The following is a 17,770-nucleotide window of genomic DNA, read 5'->3' on the forward strand; positions in this document are numbered from 1 at the left end:
TATATTTTGGAAATTACTCCCTTGTCAGTCGCATCATTTGCAGATATGTTCCCCCATTCCACAGGTTGTCTTTTCATTTTGTTTCTTTCCTTTGCTGTGTAAAAGCTTTTCATTAGGTTCCAACTGTTTATTCTTGCTTTTGTTTCTATTACTCTAGGAGTCAGAACCAAAAAAATTTCAATGCGATTTATGGCAAAGTGTGTTCTGTTTTCCTCTAGGAGTTTTATAGTATCCGGTCTTACCTTTAGGTCTTTAATCCATTTTGAGTTTATTTCTGTATACGGTATTACAGAATGTTGTCTTTTATACATTGCTCTCGTTTCATTTCCTCACCCTTCTTCCTGCTCTCCAACTCAGACTAACAGCTTCCCTTTCACACAAAGCTGTAGCTTCCACCGAGTATTCTAATGCCTAAGCCCCATCCCCGCACCAAGACAGGGGTATGAACAGCCGCACAAGGAATGCGTGGGAGAGACGTAAAAAAGGAAAGATACAAAGGGATCAAGGACCCTTAGGGAGGGCTTCCTTACCCCATCTGAAACAGCTCTGGTGTACCAGGGCTAGCCGCAGCCTTAGGTCATAAAGCTCAAGTGAAAACCAACCAAAGCAGGGCTATCAAAAGGCAGAAGGTGACTCTCTTCTGGGTAAGAAAGTAAGAGCAGTGAAAAAACCAAATGCCCATTATCAACAAGAAATTAATTTTATTTTTAAATCCAAGACACCAGAACAAATAAGGAGACTCCTACCCTTGGCTGGCAAACTTAAGTGGTGACCAAGAAGGTTTGGGGAGAGGATGACAGCAACAGGGAGGGTAGGAACACGTCCAATCAACCGGTGGGAGGCTCTCTTCACTCTGGCGCAGCCTCCATCAAATACCCGTTCTCTGGAGCAAGGTACCCGTCACCTCCCTCGGACTCCATGTACATGTCTCGGCCGTCGCTGCCCAGGCCCTCCAGCCCGTTGTCCTGCCCACCGCCACCCGCCCCACCTCGCGCCTCATCCCTGCCCCGTTCACCACCCCGCTCCCCCCGCTTGTGCTCCCGATCGCGCTCGCGATCGCGGTCCCGGCGCCGCTCCCGGTCGCTCCGGTGGCTCCGACGGCGCTCCCGATCCCGATCCCGGCCCTTCTCCTCCGGGCCATCGGGGCCGTCGGGACCCAGCTCCCCGGGAGGCCCGTCTTCAGGAGGCGCGTCGCCGGCCTCGGAGGGCTCTGCCATGTCGCCGCCACCTCCGCTGCCTCGCAGCTCCTCCTTGCGTTCCCGCTCCCGCCGCGCCCGCTCACGGCTCCGGCTGCTGCGCCGCTTCCGATCCCGGTCCTTGTCCTTGCTCCGCTCCCTGGAGCGCCGCCGCTCCTCCTTGTCACGACTCCGCGAGCGCCGCCGCCGGTCCCGAGAGCGGGAGCGTCGTCGTTCTCGCTCCTTGTCTCGCTCGCGGCTCCGCTCCCTGCGCTCCCGCTCGCGGTCCCGGTCCCGGTCCCTGTGGGGAAGCGGGGAGGGGCCGGGCCTGGATGAGGTGGGCAGAGGTTTGCGGCAGGGCTCCCCCACTGACCGCCCCCGTCCCAGGACACCGGCTGCCCAATCTCACCTCTCATCGTAGCGGGAGGTGTCGTCCCGGCCGGAGTGCCGGATGTTGACGTCAGCGCCACCTCTCCGGGTTCCGCCTAGGCCACCTCCTGGGGGCGGGGGCAGACCACAGCGGGTTAGTCCGGGCGGGGCCCACAGCAGGGCGAGCGAGAGGCAGCAAGGGGCGCGGCAAAGGCCACCAAGCACCTCTGCCGGCGCCTACGGGGCCAGGTGCCGTGAGGACCTTCTGCCGCACTTCTCTAACACAACACGCACGCTCTTCAGAGATCAGAGGACTTCCACAGCGCGAGCTGGGAGCTCCTGTAATTGACTCCAAAGCTCACCATCTTCACCACTACAGACGCGCACAGCCCCCTGGCAAATCCTGTCTTCCAGTCATCCTCACCCTCACCCGAAGGCACGGCAATGGTCTTTCTAACTGAAAACATGATCTGCTCCAAAGCCACCAATGGCTCCCCACAGCCTAAAGCAACGTCCGTCAGATGGCTGGCTCCTTCCTGCCTTTAGAGCAAGGCGCCCTGGCTCTCCACGTCCTAGATCTCCTCATGGTCTCCATTTCCTTCCTGCCCCAGTTTTGGGGATCATTCACCTCTTTACCTGGAATCTCATTTCCCTTGTCTAGTTAACTGCTACTTACCCCTTCACACATTAACCCAAACAACGCTTCCTCAGTAAGCCTGCCCTGACCTACCAGATGAAGCTGTTCTCCACGACTCACATACGTTTCCTTCTCAGAACTTCAGGTGGAATTTCCGATTTTACATGTACATGTGTGAGTTAACAGCTGCCTCTCCCACCAGCCTGTAACGCACCATCAAAGTCAGGACGATGTCTGGCTCTGCTCGCTGTAACTGTACGTGGTACAGCATCCCGGATATAAAATCGTATGTGCAGCAAGCAGTCAAATGACTGAACAGCTATAAGGAGTAGTGGACGGTCTCCTTCTTCAGACGGGGAAACAATCTCAGATAAAGCCACCTGCCCGGGGTGACTCTGCAAGGAAGGGCAGAGCTGAGACCCAGGAAGCTGCCCTCTCACGCACGCTTCTGCCCCACACTGCCTGGAAGGAAGCTTCAGTGAGGTGGGCTGGGGTTCCATATAAGGAATGACTTTCAGCAACGAGGGTGAAAAAGGAAAAGAGGCGGCCTGGATATCAAAGACATTCAAATAGGGACAAGCAACCGACCAGGCTTCTGGAATATCACAGGTATGGGGCAGAAGAGACTAGTGTTTTCAATTTTCAGGTCACAACCCAGCAATGGATCACATCATTAAATGTGATTGGTAGCAACCAATATATTAAAAATAATAATAATAAAGCAACAGAATATAAAATACTAGTATACACTGCCTGTAGAAAAGATAGTTTCATAACACTTCTGTTCGGGTTAAATGTATTTTTTTGCATGTAGCAATGCACTGGGTCAAGATGCACCAGGTGTCACCATCAGAAAGTCGGAAACAGCAGACTCTGAAGGACTCACTCCACCCCAGAGAAACCAGAGAGTGAGATAAGAACCCATCTGTTAAGTTCAGAGACTCGGCAGACTGAGTGTGTGGTCTACTCAACAAAGGCAAGTCAAGCATCACGACAGCGGGCTGGGAGGCAGAAATAAGAGCAGAGGGTCCTGGAGCCACCGGGGGTGTCTGCACAGGGAAGATCATTTTCTCTGACAACCGTGTCACTCACCCTCATAGGAGTTGGCCCTCAACAGCCATGTTTGGATGGCAGGACCTCAGCCCCAGGTCCAGGTCCAATGCTGAGCCACTTAGATCCACCCGCCCCAAAGCGTAGAGAGACTCATCAAGGACTGGGCTGTGGAATGCCACACTGGGCCAGTGCGGAAAGACACAGAAGAGAGCAGTCCACACGAACAGCGGACAAGGCAGAAGCAAGCTGCAGAAATGCCAAGGGCGGCTCTTGACCGTTCAGGTTCGGCTTCCAGGTCCTCTTGAGGCCCACAGGCATCGCCTGTCTCTGGGCTCCAAGACACTGGGATTCTGTATCAACAAGTCCCCTTTATGCTTTAGGAAGCTCAAATGTATTTCTGGTGCTTGCTACCAAACTGACCTTGACTGAGATGGCGATTGACAAATTAGAGACAGAGAGTGGGGGGGACGGGATGCAGAAGGCTCTGAGGGCAGAGACTATGTATGTCTTGCTCTTGACTAGAAGCCTGGTACACAGCTGGTGACCAAACTGGCGTTTGCTGAATCAATGAATGAATGAACGAACGAGCAGGAGCAAAGGGTAAGTGGACGAGAGAGTGACTTTCACAAGCCCGACCGTACGCCGCTTGCCAAGCTGGCTATCTGAGATGCTGAGCTCACTAACTCTTGCCGTTATTCCCACTTTCCAGGATGAGGAAAATGAGGCAGGAGGAAGAGAAGATCCACCAGCCAGGAAGTACGTAAGCTGGAATCTGATCCCAGACTGGCTTCTCAACCACAGTACTCTTGCTCCTAACTAGTAACCCAGAGTAAGAAACCAGACCAGGAGAAAGATGGTGACGAGAAAGGCTGAGCTAGAGAGAGGGAGAGAGCACGTGAGCAGCTGGGAGAGGAAGAGAAGACAGAAAGCAGCAGAGGGTACAGAAGAGAGAGGTGAGAAAGCAGCCAGCAGGACACCGAGCCCAGCCTGTGCAGGATGTGCTCACCTAGCCGCCGGGGCCTCCAGCCCTTCACCGTGCGGCCCCTCTCCACGTCCACGAGGACTCTCCTGCCATCAATCTTCTTGCCGTCTGCGTGCTTGTAAGCGGCTGCAACAGATGTGGGGAGGGGGAGGGGAAGGGGGAGGAGTCCCCAGAGGGTCCTCTAGTCAGGCTAAAGCACAGCTCTGTGGCATCCCCACCCCCCAGCCGTGTCCCCATCCACACACTTACACACGCGCACACACAGACACACATGCCCACCAGACAGCCAGGCAACCGACAGCCAGACCAACCCTCTCGCAAACCAGGAGGGGCCTGCTCCATCTCGGCACCTGCTTCCTTACCAACCCCCAATCACCATTGGGGGGGCGAGACCACTCCCAGGCACCATCCTGACCCTAACCACCCCCCTGGGCTCCCAGGCCATTCCTACTCCCACTCGACAGAGCAGCCCCCTCCTGCCAAGGTGGCCAAAGTCGCTGCAAAGAAACTGGAGGTTAACTCAAGGCTGGACTCTGCTGTGGGGGAGGGTTCCTCCACAACCCCAGGCATGCACCCTAAAACATCATGCTGGGGGAGGAGGCCCAGCCGGGCCGCTCTGCACCCCAGTTCACACCGGTTTCCTTTTTCTGTGGTTTTTTTTGGGGGGAGGGTGAGCGTGGGGGGAACAGACATCAGAACAGAAAATGAACCAGAAGGGGGGGGGGGGTGGGAGAAATCTTTAGGAGATGGCAGGGAGCAGAAGGGCGGGTTATGGTGCTCCCGGGGGCCTGGAGGGGGACCCTACAGCAGGCGGGGGAGAGGGCAAGTGGAGGGAGGCACGGGAGATGTGCGGTGCTACTGAAAATTCCTGCCTTACCTGAGATGACTGCCACCCAACCCCAGCCCCTGTCCCATCTCACTCCACACCCCCAGCTCAACACACGCCGGGAGGCCAAGCCCAGCCTGAGCCTCTCGGGAAGGGTGAGGAGTAGAGGGGGAGATGCGGGGAGAGGCACGTCCTGCTCTCGGGCAGGGCACAGCAAAGGACAGGCCTGATCCCCGGCCTGTCTCACGTGGGGCTGTCGGGAAGGCCAAAAAAGTCCCTATTTCCCACCCCCAGCCCTGGCCTAGGGGGTTGTCCTCAACCAGCCACAATACCCGGCCCCGCCCCAGCCCTCTCCCCCCCAAATAACAACCAGAGGAAGAGAAAAAGGTGCCATTTACCGATGCCGGCCTTGCGGGTGTCCAAACCGAGCGGGATGGGGGGGGCTCGGCAACTCCTGGGGGCCTGGCGAGGAGGCGGGCTTCCCGGGGGGGGACACGGGACCGCTTACCTGGAGCCCCCAAGCTTACCTGAGCACGCGCACAGACCCCACACCCACCACCACGGGGTCAGCTAAAGCTACAGGGAAGGGATTCTAGGGAGCCACGGAGGGGGAGAGGAACCACATCTCCTGCACCACCTGGAGACAGGCAGAGGAAGTGGTGGACCCCAAAGAAACCTCACGGAGGCCTTGAAAGAGGGGGAGACAAGGGTTAACATCAAGTCTGGGAGCTGGAAAGCCGTGGGACTATCTTGTTTGATTTTAAAAAGAAGGCTAGGGAGGCCTTGGCAAACCTGTCCACCTTCACCTTTCCCCAGTAAAGTCCATGCTGAACTAGGCACACGCCCACCCCCTCTCAGCACGTGGAATGACTTCTCCACCTCGAACTCCACACTCCCTCCCACCACCTGCTTCAGCCCAAAGGCTGGCACCCAAGGGGACAGCCTTGGGGGTCCAGGAGATGGAGTGCTGCCCATGATCCGAGGGGGAGGGGCCGCTTGGCCCCTGAACCCAGAGGAGGGTGGTAGGGGAAGGAAGTTAAGGGCTGGGAACACCGTCAAGCGAAGGAACCCTGCTCTGGTTGTGTCCCAAACCCCAGAAGAGGCCCAACCCGGGAGTAACAGCAGAGAAAACATGTGACGTGTGTATTTCTAGGCTTCACTCTCTCTCCCTCTCTTAGGTCTCTAGACAGTGGAAGGGTCTTCAGGAAAATCTACACCACCTTCTGCTGCTTACGGCCTGTCACTCGAACCCTCCCGCACCCCAGTCCCCAATCCCATGCACTCCAGAGAGCAGGTGGGCCGCTGGGCTCCACGGCCTCTCGGGAGGCCTCAACCATGATAAGGCAGACAGGAAGGGGGCAGAGCACCCCGAATCTAGCAAGCAAAACGATTCTCCAGGGCCACCACAGTGACAGCCCCGCGAAGGCGCAGGGGCAGGGAGCGGAGGGCTGAAGGGTTCCACATGGAGCCCTGGTCCCCGTGCATCCCGTCTTCAGTATTCCCGCCACCTTGCCACTGACGTCATGAAGCCAGGTAAGTCAGGGGGCTGGGTCAAGCCCAACTGCCTTTCCCGTCGGGGTTCATCTCTCCCCTCCTGGGATCAGCAGGATTACTGGAGAGCAGATGGATGGGGGGCAGATGGGACCAAGGGCACCCAAACGAGGAAAGGGCTCTGGGTGCGGGGAGGCTGAGGGGGCGCCTGGGGATGGGAGGAGGGATGCCTCGCTGCTCCTGAGCTGCCTGGCTAAGCTGGGCTGGTGTGCGGTGCTGAATGATCTTACCCATGATACAAACCCTTATACCAACCATACACTGAGGTGTTGTAAGGGGAGCGTAAGCATCAGCTGCAAGCCAGCTGCGTGGTGGCTGCAGTGACAATAAGAACAGTCAATTAATACGGCGGCCCCTGGACACGCCGCAGCCCTGCCCGCCCCCACCCACCCATCCCTGCCCACGTGGACGCCGCCGCGGCCTCAAAGGGGGCTCTGGAGATGTGGGGGCAGGCGCTGAACACGCCAACCAGCCCACTGCCCGCTGAGGAGCAGGGCGGGGGCCGGGGTGGGGAGGCGGAGGGTCGGGTGGCCCAGCCCCAGCTCAGCCGGGGGAAGAGAGGGCAGGTTCAAAGGCCAGTCCTCATTCTAGCCTGGCCGCCCCCAACTCCGGGGGGGGGGGGAACGGGGAAAGGCTCCCCGAAACTCCGACCCCTCCCCCCACCTCCCGCTAGCCCCAGCCGCCGCCTGGCTCCCTCCTTGCCCCTGAGGTTCAACGTGTGACACTTACCTCCCCGGGTTCACACACACACACACGTTGTGGGGGATTTTGGTTTTTGTTTTTAAAAAAACACGTATATAAAAAAAAAAAAGATATATCAGAAACAGAGGGAGGAGGAGAGAGACATTGCTAATGTCAGGTTTGGCAGGGAGGGGGGCAGGGACAGACGACGGGAACGGGCTGGGGCAGCAGAGAAGAGAGAGGGTCAGAGGGCAGGGCGCAGGCGGGAGGTACTCACAATGCATGTCTCGCTCGTGTTCGTACTCGATGAAGGCATAGCCCCGGGGCTTTCCTGACCGCTTACTGTAGACCATATGTATCTGGGGGGCAGAGGTCAGCTCTGACACACGGAAATCCCACCCTGTCAATCACACAGCCCGTATGCCAGGCCCTGGGCTGGGTGATGCCAGCGACAGACACCTCAGACCCTCTCTCCGTCCCTTCAAGGACCCAGAGTGACTGCTGCTCTAATGGCCCTGGGCTTCACAGTTTATGCGCACGATGACCTCAAGCCCTTGCTACAGCCCAGAACATTTAAATTAAATGAAGAAATGTCAGTTAAACATGAAGGCTTGTTCTAAAACAAGAATCAACATACATTTTCTATACAGGTATAGAGAAGACAGCAGGTATCTCCAGCTCTGAGTGCCATACGGTCTCTTTCTGCCCGACCGACTCCGCCTTACGGCAATAGCAGCCGCAAACAACAGTAAACAAATGGGCCTGGCTGGATACTAACAAAACTTTATTTACAAAACTCAACTTTGTAGTTTGCCGACCTGTGCTCTAAATCAGCAGCAAGTAGTCACTACCTCTTTGCTGTCCTTCTGCTGTCCCAAGTCTACCGCATGGAAGTGCAGTCAGGATAGAAACCCAGGCTATGGACTCCGAAGCCAGAAATGAGGCAATGCATCCTCAGGGCTGGGAGCCAGCCTCCTCCCTCCCTCCACACACGTCCAACTCAAACTCCCCGCGCCCCAGTCCACTCACTCTTTTGATGGGTCCGTACACCTCAAACTCTCTCCGGAGCTTGGATTCTGTCGTGTCATAGTTCTACAAGTAGACAGAAATGAAGTTAAGTGGGAGAAGCCCTCAGAACATCCCCGGGACCTAGTCTACTGCCCACACCCAAGCTCTCAGCAGTCCAGGGTTCCAGACTCCTCTGAGGCTCCAGGGATTGGGAGCTGGGGACTCACCACTCTAGCCACAAAGAGAGTCTTGAAGGCATCACCCTGAGCATTGGGATCATTGTGAGGGTCCCCTGTGCAGGAAAAAATAGAACTTCTAAGTAGAAGGTGCCAACAGTATCATAGAGCAAGACAGAAACAGACCGACGGGCAGAGACCCAGAACTTTTGGTCACCTGGCCACCTTGGGCATGCCCCTCTGAGCCCTGGTTTCTCCGAAGCACAGCAGCCTTCATCTAAGTGGCTGATTTAGGCTGACGAAGGGAGGGGGTAAGACTGACTTCAAGCTGACAGGACAGAGGCCAGCCTAACTGCCACTTCAGACGTATGTATCCTGAGGCCCAGGTCCCTCCCAGGTGTAACTAAGCTCAAAGAGGCATCTCTGGAGAAGCAGCCTGATCCCTCCAGGTACTGAGCTTGCTCTCTCACCTGCAGGGCCACAGTGCCACCCACAGGCAGGGCCTGCAACTGCAGCCCCAGGGGAAACCTGAGATCAAGCAACCCTAAGACTGGGAGTGGAAGCCTAGCAGAGGCCAAGCCCTGCTTTCTGCCCTATGCCCTGTGGCCTCAGGGAGGAACCAACGGCTGGCGCTGGAGCTCACAAGAGGCGGGTCAGGTTCTTACTCCCAGCCTTACTACCGCCAGACCACTGAGGAATAATCATATCCACAGACAGAAACCAGACTCTTATTACAAAACCAACTCCATAGGTGATTCTGATGGGTCAGGCCTGGGAAGAAAGAAGTCTTTTTCACCAAGTATGGCGGCCCCAGCACACACAATGGCTCTTGACTCCTGCCAGGGCCCCAAAGGCACCCTGCCCATTGCCAGTGGAGGCGGTTCTTCTACAATACAGTGCTACTTTCTGAAGAACTTGCCATATTCTATGAGAACGTGAGAAAAGGAATAACGTTAATAATTTACTGAACACATAATTAGGCTCAGACACCGCTGGAGGCTGAGACTTATTTACCATCATTTTGCAAATGGAAATACAACCAACCCCTGAGGCATGGAAGAGGAGAAGTGTCAGACAGCAGAGAGGCCAAGCTCAGCTTTACACCCCAGCCTGACCTCACAGCCCAGGCCCCAGGCTGAACCCTGCGTGTTAGCTTCTCAGAGAAGCCAGAGAATTAAAGGTCACAGATCTGTTTCTCATGAGAGAGGTTGGCTGCAGACATAAACTAAGTTCAGGACGACTTTAGGGAATTTCTTGGAAAATAGAAGACTGAACTCAAATTTAAGGGAATGACTACCTGGAAACTGATGGTAGCCTTTGAAAACAAGTCCATCTTTGTGCCTGCCCCTCACTTCCTCACCAAACCTCATCCCTTTGGGTTGTAATTTTCTGTGCCCAAATGTCTCAATCTGCATCCATTCACCCAACAGATATCTATTAAGCACTTTGTGCCTGAAACTCCCATAGGTGCTGGGGACTCAACAAAGACAAAAAAGATGCCTGCCTTCTTGGAGCTCATCTGTTACTGGAGGGAGGCTGAAGGTAAACAAGGTAAATAAGGCAACCATCTAGTTCTATCCGGTAATAGCAGATGGGGAGAAGAATTTTAATGGGAAGGTCAGGAAAGGCCTCACTGAGATAACATTTGACCTGAAGGTGTATTTAACAGGAAATAAACCTCACACCACCAGGCAGCAGGTGGTCTAACAGGTACAGCAGGAGCAGTGCAGTGGGACCCCGATCACTGCCTGGGGGAGTGGAAGAAGGCCAGACCAGCAGAGCGCTGAGCTCCCTGATGGGCAGCCCGGAGGAGCCCGGCAGACAAAAGGGGAAACCACCCCGGGCACACCACACGAGTCTCTATAGTTTCTGCTTAACCAAGAGGCCCAGGAGTGTGACCAAAGGTAAAAGCTAGTGCACCTGAGCCAATAGTACCCACGTATCTGAGCTAAAAGAGGGTGACAATGAACTGAAGTTGATGAGCAGTTCACCAGTCAACAGGCACACACCCTCACTCCACTCCACTCCGCTGGCAACTCTGCCCTTGGGAAATCCTTGGTTAAAGGGATTATGTAGGTAGCAGCCCAGAGCAGGGGCTCAAAGGACTAGACTGTGGAGCTGAGAAAACTCATTAGGCTTTGAGATGGTGAAGAAAGTATCTCAGAACTCTTGCTCTTGCTAAACATACCCGGCCTCCACAAACCTCCATCTTCTGTCTTAAAAGCGGGAGTAATAACCCCTGCTGCACTTGGAAGCTGTAAGTCAAAATCATGACATATTTAATACATCAAGTGTTCAGCAAGGAGTAAGGTCCCCTTGAATGGTAGCTGTTAACTGTGACAAGGCACAGCAAGTTTCTATACTTGGGGATGGAGGCTCTCAGGGGCAGAGAAAACCTACTATACTTGACCCATCCTTTCCTTTTCCTTTTCTTTCACAGGGAAGTTCAAACACTTAAGGAAATAGAGAACAGTGTAACGAACCCCTCTGAACCAGCTTCAGCTATCACCACGTGGCTACACTTGTTACATCTCTAACCCCACCAGGATTTTAAGTCAAACCCCGGATATACCACTGTAGTTGCTAATAAAGACTAAAAAAAAAAGTAACAACGGTACTGCTATTATGACTTAAAAAGTCAACGTTAATTCCTTAACTTCACTAAGACCCAGTGTTCAAATGTCCTTGACTGTTTCAAAACTGGATTTTTACAGTTGGCTCATTTAAATCAGGATCCAAACAAGCTCCACACTTACCATTTGGTTGAGGTGCCTTTTGACTGTTTAATCCATTTGGTTCACTCCCTGCCCCCTGCCCCCCTTTTAACATTTGTTAAAGAAACTGGATCACATGTTTGTCCTATACAATTTCCCACATTCTAAATTTGACTGACTGCATACTCAGTATTGTTTAACATGCCAGGATCCCCGTTTTAAAGTGTGAAAAACAATTTCCAACAGGAGAAGTGACTTATCCAAGGCCACACAGCTGTAAGTGGCAGAGGTGGGGTTAAAACTCATGTGGGTCAGAGATGAATAGATAAAGAAGATGTGGCACATATATGCAATGGAATATTACTCAGCCATAAAAAGGAACAAAACTGAGTTATTTGTAATGAGGTGGATGGACCTACAGCCTGTCATACAAAGTGAAGTTAAGTCAGAAAGAGAAAAACAAAGAGCGTATGCTAACACACATATACGGAATCTACGAAAAAACCGTACGGATGAACCTAGCGGCAGGGCAGGAATAAAGATGCAGACGTAGAGAACAGACTTGAGGACACGGGCCGGGGGGGGCGGGGAAGGGGCAGCTGGGACAAGCTGAGGGAGTGGCATGGACATACACACACTACCAAATGTCAAATGGACGGCTAGTGGGAAGCTGCTGCACAGCACAGGGAGATCAGCTCGGTGCTGTGTGACCGCCTGGAGGGGTGGGACAGGGAGGGTGGGAGGGAGGTTCAAGAGGGAGAGGATATGGGGATATATGTATACTTATAGTTGATTCACTTTGTTCTACAACAGAAACTAACACAACATTGTAAAGCAATTATACTCCAGTAAAGATTAAAACAAACAAACAACTCATGTGGGTCAGACTATAAGGTGTGTGCCCCAGCAGCAGAGCTGAAAGGTTCCCCAAGTTACCTGCTGCCAACAGTTCTGTGAGCCAGGTCCTACAGGAGCTGGGGCCACAATGGTGAGCAAATTCCATCCAAACCCTGCCTTCCTGGAGCAACTATGAACCAATGTAAGATAGATATTCACCAGTGAATCCTTCCTGCAGACTGGAGTGACCAACCTGCAGCAGGACTCAGGGCTTTCAATGTACATGGGGACTCGGACCAGAGCAAGGAAGTCACGAAAGGCTTCCCTGAGGAGTGACGCTGACAGAGATACGAAGAGCAGCTCCATATAAACCAATTATCATGTGAGACTGAGGGAAGAGCCCAGGCAAAGACCCAGTGACAGGAGAGCATCTGGGAAGGAAGAGGTCCGTGCTGGCTGGAGCAGGAGGGGAGCATGGGCAGAATGCATCCCCAGTGGGCAGGGAAGGGACTCCAGTCTTTTTGCTGAAAGCAAAAGGAGGCTGTGTGGGAATTCCCTGGCGGTCCAGAGGTTAGGACTCTGCGCTTTCACTGCCGAGGGCCCGGGTTCAATCCCTGGTTAGGGAACTAGGATTCTGCAGGTCGCGCAGTGCGCCCTCCCCCACCAAAAGGGTGTCAGCAGAGAAAGGTACAATCAGAGTTGTATTTTAAAAAGCCCCACAGAGGGAACTTCCCTGGCAGTCCAGTGGTTAAGACTTTGCACTTCCAATGCAGAGGGTGCGAGTCCGATTCCTGGTCAGGGAACTAAGATCCCACAGGCTGTGCAGCACAGATTAAAAAAAAACAAAAAAAGCCCTCCAGAACTTGGTGGGGACAGAGATGCAGGTAAACCCCGTTAGACATTAGACTGCGTGTCCAGGCTAGAGGGGCCCTGGGTGGTGGACACAGGAAGAGGGCTCAGATTTGTGACAGGGATAGGTTTTGGTGACAAGCTGGGGAAATAGCAAGAAAAAGTTGTTAAAAGCAAACTGGGTGGTCATGACTGAGGTCATGATTTGCAAAGCTGGATGACCAGGTTCCAGCAAAGGAAACACCCAAAGACCAGGTTGTTGGGGAGAGGAAATCCTGATTGTGGTTTGGACACTGAGTTTGAGATGCCTTTGAGGCGTCCAAGAAAAGACAGGAAGGCAGTGAGAGTGAGGGCTTAGATAGCTCTCATTTAGATGCCCGGGTATTCAGTTGTGAAGCATCTGCATAAGCTCCTTGAGGAATGGGCCACTCCAGGGAATAAGGTTCTGAGTGAAGTGATTCACCACAGACGCACAAGTATAGGAGGAAAACCCAAGTCCTAACTACAAAGCCCTCGCCCTAACAAGAAAGGGCCATTGGAGACCGATAGGCGACCCTCTTGTGAAGTCTGGTCAATGGCTACAAGGTCCCCATCCCAAACTCCAATTCCTCGTGTGCCTGGAAGGGATGAAGCATCCGCAGCCCGAGGATCAGGGAGCTACGGCGCAGCCAGAACTGCCTCACGGCCTCGCCCTGTGAGACCTGGCTGGGCTGCGGGAGCGCCTCCAAGTGCAGGCCCCTACAGGACGCAGCCCAAGGTACCAGGCTCCTTTCCTGCCCACCCTTACTCCACACTCCCCTGCTTAAATGCCTAAACCAAATACAGTGCATGGTAAACGGTGGGGTTAAAAGAGTGAACTCACAACCCGCTTTCCCAAATTAAAGTCCTGGGGTGGACTGGCAGAGAGAAACACAGGAGTGCTTGAACGAGAGATGAAAGGAGGAAGGAGAGACTTACACATTTTTAGCTCTGTCTCGACTTCCTGCTGTCGCCGCTCAATCTTTTCCCGTCTCTGTCAGGAGAAAGGTAGACAACTGAATACAGACAGAAGTGCCCTGATGTCAGGGAACATCCTGAAGAAAGAGGCAAAAAAGGACGTGGGGCCAGAAGGCAGACACTACATACCTTCCTCTCCATGCGCTCCTCCCGAGTTTCTGCTCGAGTCGGAGGAGGGGCATCTCGAGGATCCTGGGAACAAGAAGAGGTGACAGGGTGGGAGGGACAGGGGAAAACAGCAAGAGACACCCAGCCAAGAAATAATAAATATCTTGGCCACGCTCCCCTGCGTGTTTACACACACACACGCACAAACAAACACGGACAGTTCCAGGGAGCAGATCAAAGCACGGTCCATGGACCAATGCTATCTGTGAACTGTTACTGGTCTGTGACAAGAGGAGTAGAGAAGCCAGGAACTGGTATTCAGAAACTTCTACAGCGATCTGACAGAGGAGTTTTATGCCCATTGAACTTAACCAAAAAGTTTTGATTTTTTACTTTGTAGTCTTTCTCTAAAAATACTAGAAAAATGAAAGAAACTCTCTTGTATTTATCAAGAAAGTCAACCTGCAACATATTTGTCCTCAATCATAAACAGGAATCGGCACCAGGCCTGAAGCAAAAGGAGCTGACAGGGCAGTGCTCAGAGGTAAACAACTGAACACCCTCTGAGGGCCAGAGCAGTTCCTCAAGGCCTCAGCAAGCTTTCATCAAATAGTAACTGGCACATAACCCATGTTTGCCACTGGCCTGTAGCCATTAAATTAGTGTAACTGGCGAACAACATTTTCCAAGTACCAGTTCAATGAGGGTGGCAAATCCCACTAAAGAGCCGATCTTCTGTCACCGCGCGACTAACTTCTGCTCTGCAACTTCCTCCATCTCCCCTTTCCCACTCGATGCCAGAACTTTCTTCTTCTGACTTCTGGCAGCATTTCTCAGGTGCTCTCTGATACACCTTAAGAGGTGGAAGTTGTTATCCCAATATCACAAATGAAAAAACTGAGGCCCAAGAGCACAAGTCGTTTATTCGTGTTTATCCTGAAATTCTCAAGCCCAAAGCCTTAAGCAGCCCATCACCTGGTGCTAACCCTTTACAAATATCACCCTGTGACAAAAAGGATAAATATAATAATAAACATTGACATTTGCTGACTGCTTAGGATCAAACCCCATGACATAAAATTTCCAGTTAATTCTCCGTCAATATTACAGCGAAGATACTAATATCCCCTTGCTATAGATGAAGCGATCAAAGCACTAAGAGGATGCACCACTTGCCCAAGGTCACACAGATGCTAAATGGTGTGCCAAGGTCTACCTAACTCAAGAGCCTGAATCCTCAACTGGTAGTTACGGAACTTCCACAAAAACCAACAAGGGATGCATTATCCATCCCAATCAAGACAGGGAAACTGAGCATAAAAGTCACCTGCCTAAATCACACAGCTGGAAAACTGGCCAGAGAGTGGACTCCCCAATCCAGCCGCACGGCCCCCAGAACCCAACCCAGCCCAAGTCTGCTGAGTGAACTCACCTCAAACTCTCGGATGTATGGCGCAATGCCACAGTATGGTTGATTGTGGTGTTTTTCATGTGGCAGTTTCTCCAGGGGTGGCAGGTATGGGATGGGGTCACGGGGAGCAAAGAGAGCCAGAAGGTTGGGTGGCAGGAACTGGGTCATCTTGCCAAGTCTGAGAGCAGAAGCAGGACCACATTATATGAGGGTGGGCTGGGAGAGATAAGGCCCCTATAATCCCTTGACTTCCAAGAAAAGAGGGAAATAGGGGCAAAATCTCAGTATCAAAACAAGTTCTGTAGGGGCACAGAGTGCTCCTAAACCACAAGGGAAAGGAATAAATCTGAATGAGAAAGCAGGTTTTGGAAGGAGGGCTGAAGCCTATAACGGAAACAAAGACTGAAAAAGGGTTTGAGTAGTGAAGTCTCAGAGTCCTGAGCAAGGAATTGCGGGGCTGAGGGTCCCTGGGGGCTTGTGGGGGCATCAAGGATCCTGAGAAAGGAGGTCCAAGGCAGTGGCGGCTGGTGGTCCCATACCTTGGATAACAGGTTATGGGGCGAGGGTCGCAGGAAGTCTCCGATCAAGGAAGGGGATCAAAAGTAGCAAACCTCAAGCCAGGGAGTTGTGAGGAATAAATGTGGGCCCCACAGGCGAAATGAATTATGGGTAAGGGTCGGTGGAGGCAAGGAAAAAAAGGCAACACACCGCAAGGGCCTGTGGGTAAGTGACCGCTGAAGAGGAGGGCGACTATGGGAAGAGGGCCTAAGTGACCAGAGAACTCTGGATAAGGGGTGCAAAAAGGTGCTATGGCAGTGGCGCGGGAAGGGGACCCGGCCGCGGGGAAGGGACTGAGGCACACCGCAGGGGCTTGTGGGTAGCGGCCCCGCACCCGGTAAGGCCACTAAGTCACACTCACCCGCCGCGCGGCGCCCTCCTCGGCCTAGCGACGGTCCGGGGGCTCGCGGCGGCTGCGGCGGACCCTCAGCAGCAGATACTCCGGCTCTGGCTTCGACTCTGGCGGCGTCCGCGTCCCTCAGTGTCTATCGCTCGCCTACCGCGCGCTCCAGGCCGCTGCTCACGAGCCCGCGCGGCTTCGGCTCGCGACAGGCCACGGGGTGGAACCAGCCTCAAATCCCTCCGCCGTTCGCACTGCGCACGCGCTGCGCGAATCCACCACAACTCACACACGGGAAGCCTGGGGCCGCCGCGGTCACTGCGCACGCGCAAGACCACTATCCACCGCCTTCCGGCACCTTAAACGCCTTTGCCGAGGCAAGCTGGTCACAGGGCGCACGCGCGCTTCTCCCCAAGCCGTCTTCTTCCACCTCGCGCTCTGGGATCCAACAGCCTCTGTCCGCGAGACTCCTCTCTATGCTCCACCCCTTTCCCCTAACACACTTCCCGGATCTTGTGCGCATGCGTATATCGTCATGTCGGGCGCTTTACCCTTCCGCCGCTTGGCAAAGAATCCCTCTGTGAACGGTGTGATTGCCTAACCTATTAAATAAGTAACTCTTCATCGAGCGACTAATGTGTGCTCGGCCTTGTTTGGACTCTGGGATATAGCACGTGACTAAAGCAAAGTCTTTTCCTTTTTGGAGCTTGCATTGTACTGAGGGAGACAATAAAGGCATTTAAAAATATAAATTTAATTTCGTATAGTGGCCAGCACAATAAAGAAAAATAGGGGAGAGTAGGGTGTTGGGCAGCGAAAGAGGAGCTATTTTAGAAAGGATGATAATGGAAGGCTCTTCTGAAGAGGTGACATTTGAACAGAGGCCCGATGGAAAGGAGATCAGGGCGGGATTAACAGCAAGTGCAAAGGCCCTGACTTAGGAAGGATGGCAGGAATCCTGGGTGGTTGGCCAAGAGAGCAGAGAACTGGTGGCCATGTTATTTAGGGCCCTGTAGACCTGTAAGAAGTAAATATTTTAAGTTTTTTGATAGATGCAATTGGCTGTTTACTAATACAGAAATTATTACAACATTTAAGTGACTAATATGTTTAAAATATTTTGACATATTTGCTTTATGTATGTATATGGGAACTCCCTGAACTATGTTTTTGACGTTTTCCATAATTCTAAAATTATTTCAAAATAAAAAATCTAAAGAAAATAAAGCTAAACCTGCCTTAATAATGTTTTTTTTTCTGTACCACTGGAAAGTAAATTGCTGCGGCACTGCACCTCTAAATACTTCACCATGCATCTCCCAAGAAAAAGGCATTCTTCTACATAACCACAGAACTAGTTTCACCTCTTAGAAAGTTTATCCAGTCCCTATTCAGATTTTCCCAATTGACCCACTAGTACTTTGTTTTAATCTGAACCAGGAGCCAATCAAGTTTCATGCATTGTATTTGGTTGTCACGTCTCTTTATTCTCTTTTAAT

The 17,770-nt window shown here is 52.9% G+C and overlaps 1 protein-coding gene and 1 long non-coding RNA gene across 4 annotated transcripts; one reads left to right on the plus strand and one right to left on the minus strand.

Annotated features, from left to right (window-relative positions):
- Positions 1 to 681: 681 nt before the first annotated feature.
- Positions 682 to 16,633, minus strand: SNRNP70 (small nuclear ribonucleoprotein U1 subunit 70). Of its 3 annotated transcripts, none has more exons than XM_022585123.3 (10): positions 16,293 to 16,633; positions 15,395 to 15,551; positions 13,984 to 14,046; positions 13,816 to 13,870; positions 8,510 to 8,574; positions 8,304 to 8,366; positions 7,552 to 7,633; positions 4,241 to 4,342; positions 1,585 to 1,672; positions 682 to 1,476 (listed from the first exon to the last, which is right to left on the minus strand). In XM_022585123.3, exons 2-10 carry the CDS (start codon positions 15,539 to 15,541, stop codon positions 849 to 851), a joined length of 1,293 nt encoding a protein of 430 aa, XP_022440831.1. In that variant the 5' UTR covers positions 15,542 to 15,551; positions 16,293 to 16,633; the 3' UTR covers positions 682 to 848. The 3 variants fall into 3 exon arrangements, with proteins under 3 accessions (XP_022440831.1, XP_022440830.1, XP_022440832.1); XM_022585122.3 differs by having other exon boundaries at positions 682 to 1,503; positions 16,293 to 16,631; XM_022585124.2 differs by lacking the exons at positions 15,395 to 15,551; positions 16,293 to 16,633 and adding an exon at positions 12,109 to 12,199 and having other exon boundaries at positions 682 to 1,503; positions 13,984 to 14,028.
- Positions 1,466 to 12,734, plus strand: LOC149744582 (uncharacterized). The gene is made up of 3 exons (XR_016390901.1): positions 1,466 to 3,834; positions 3,944 to 10,009; positions 10,899 to 12,734. It is a non-coding gene; the product is annotated as an uncharacterized LOC149744582 (long non-coding RNA).
- Positions 16,634 to 17,770: the final 1,137 nt, after the last annotated feature.

This window comes from Delphinapterus leucas, chromosome 20, assembly GCF_059928025.1.
Source record: "Delphinapterus leucas isolate spDelLeu-1000000601 "Yukka" chromosome 20, BTC_Dleu_Yukka2, whole genome shotgun sequence".
NCBI classification, from domain to species: domain Eukaryota; kingdom Metazoa; phylum Chordata; class Mammalia; order Artiodactyla; family Monodontidae; genus Delphinapterus; species Delphinapterus leucas.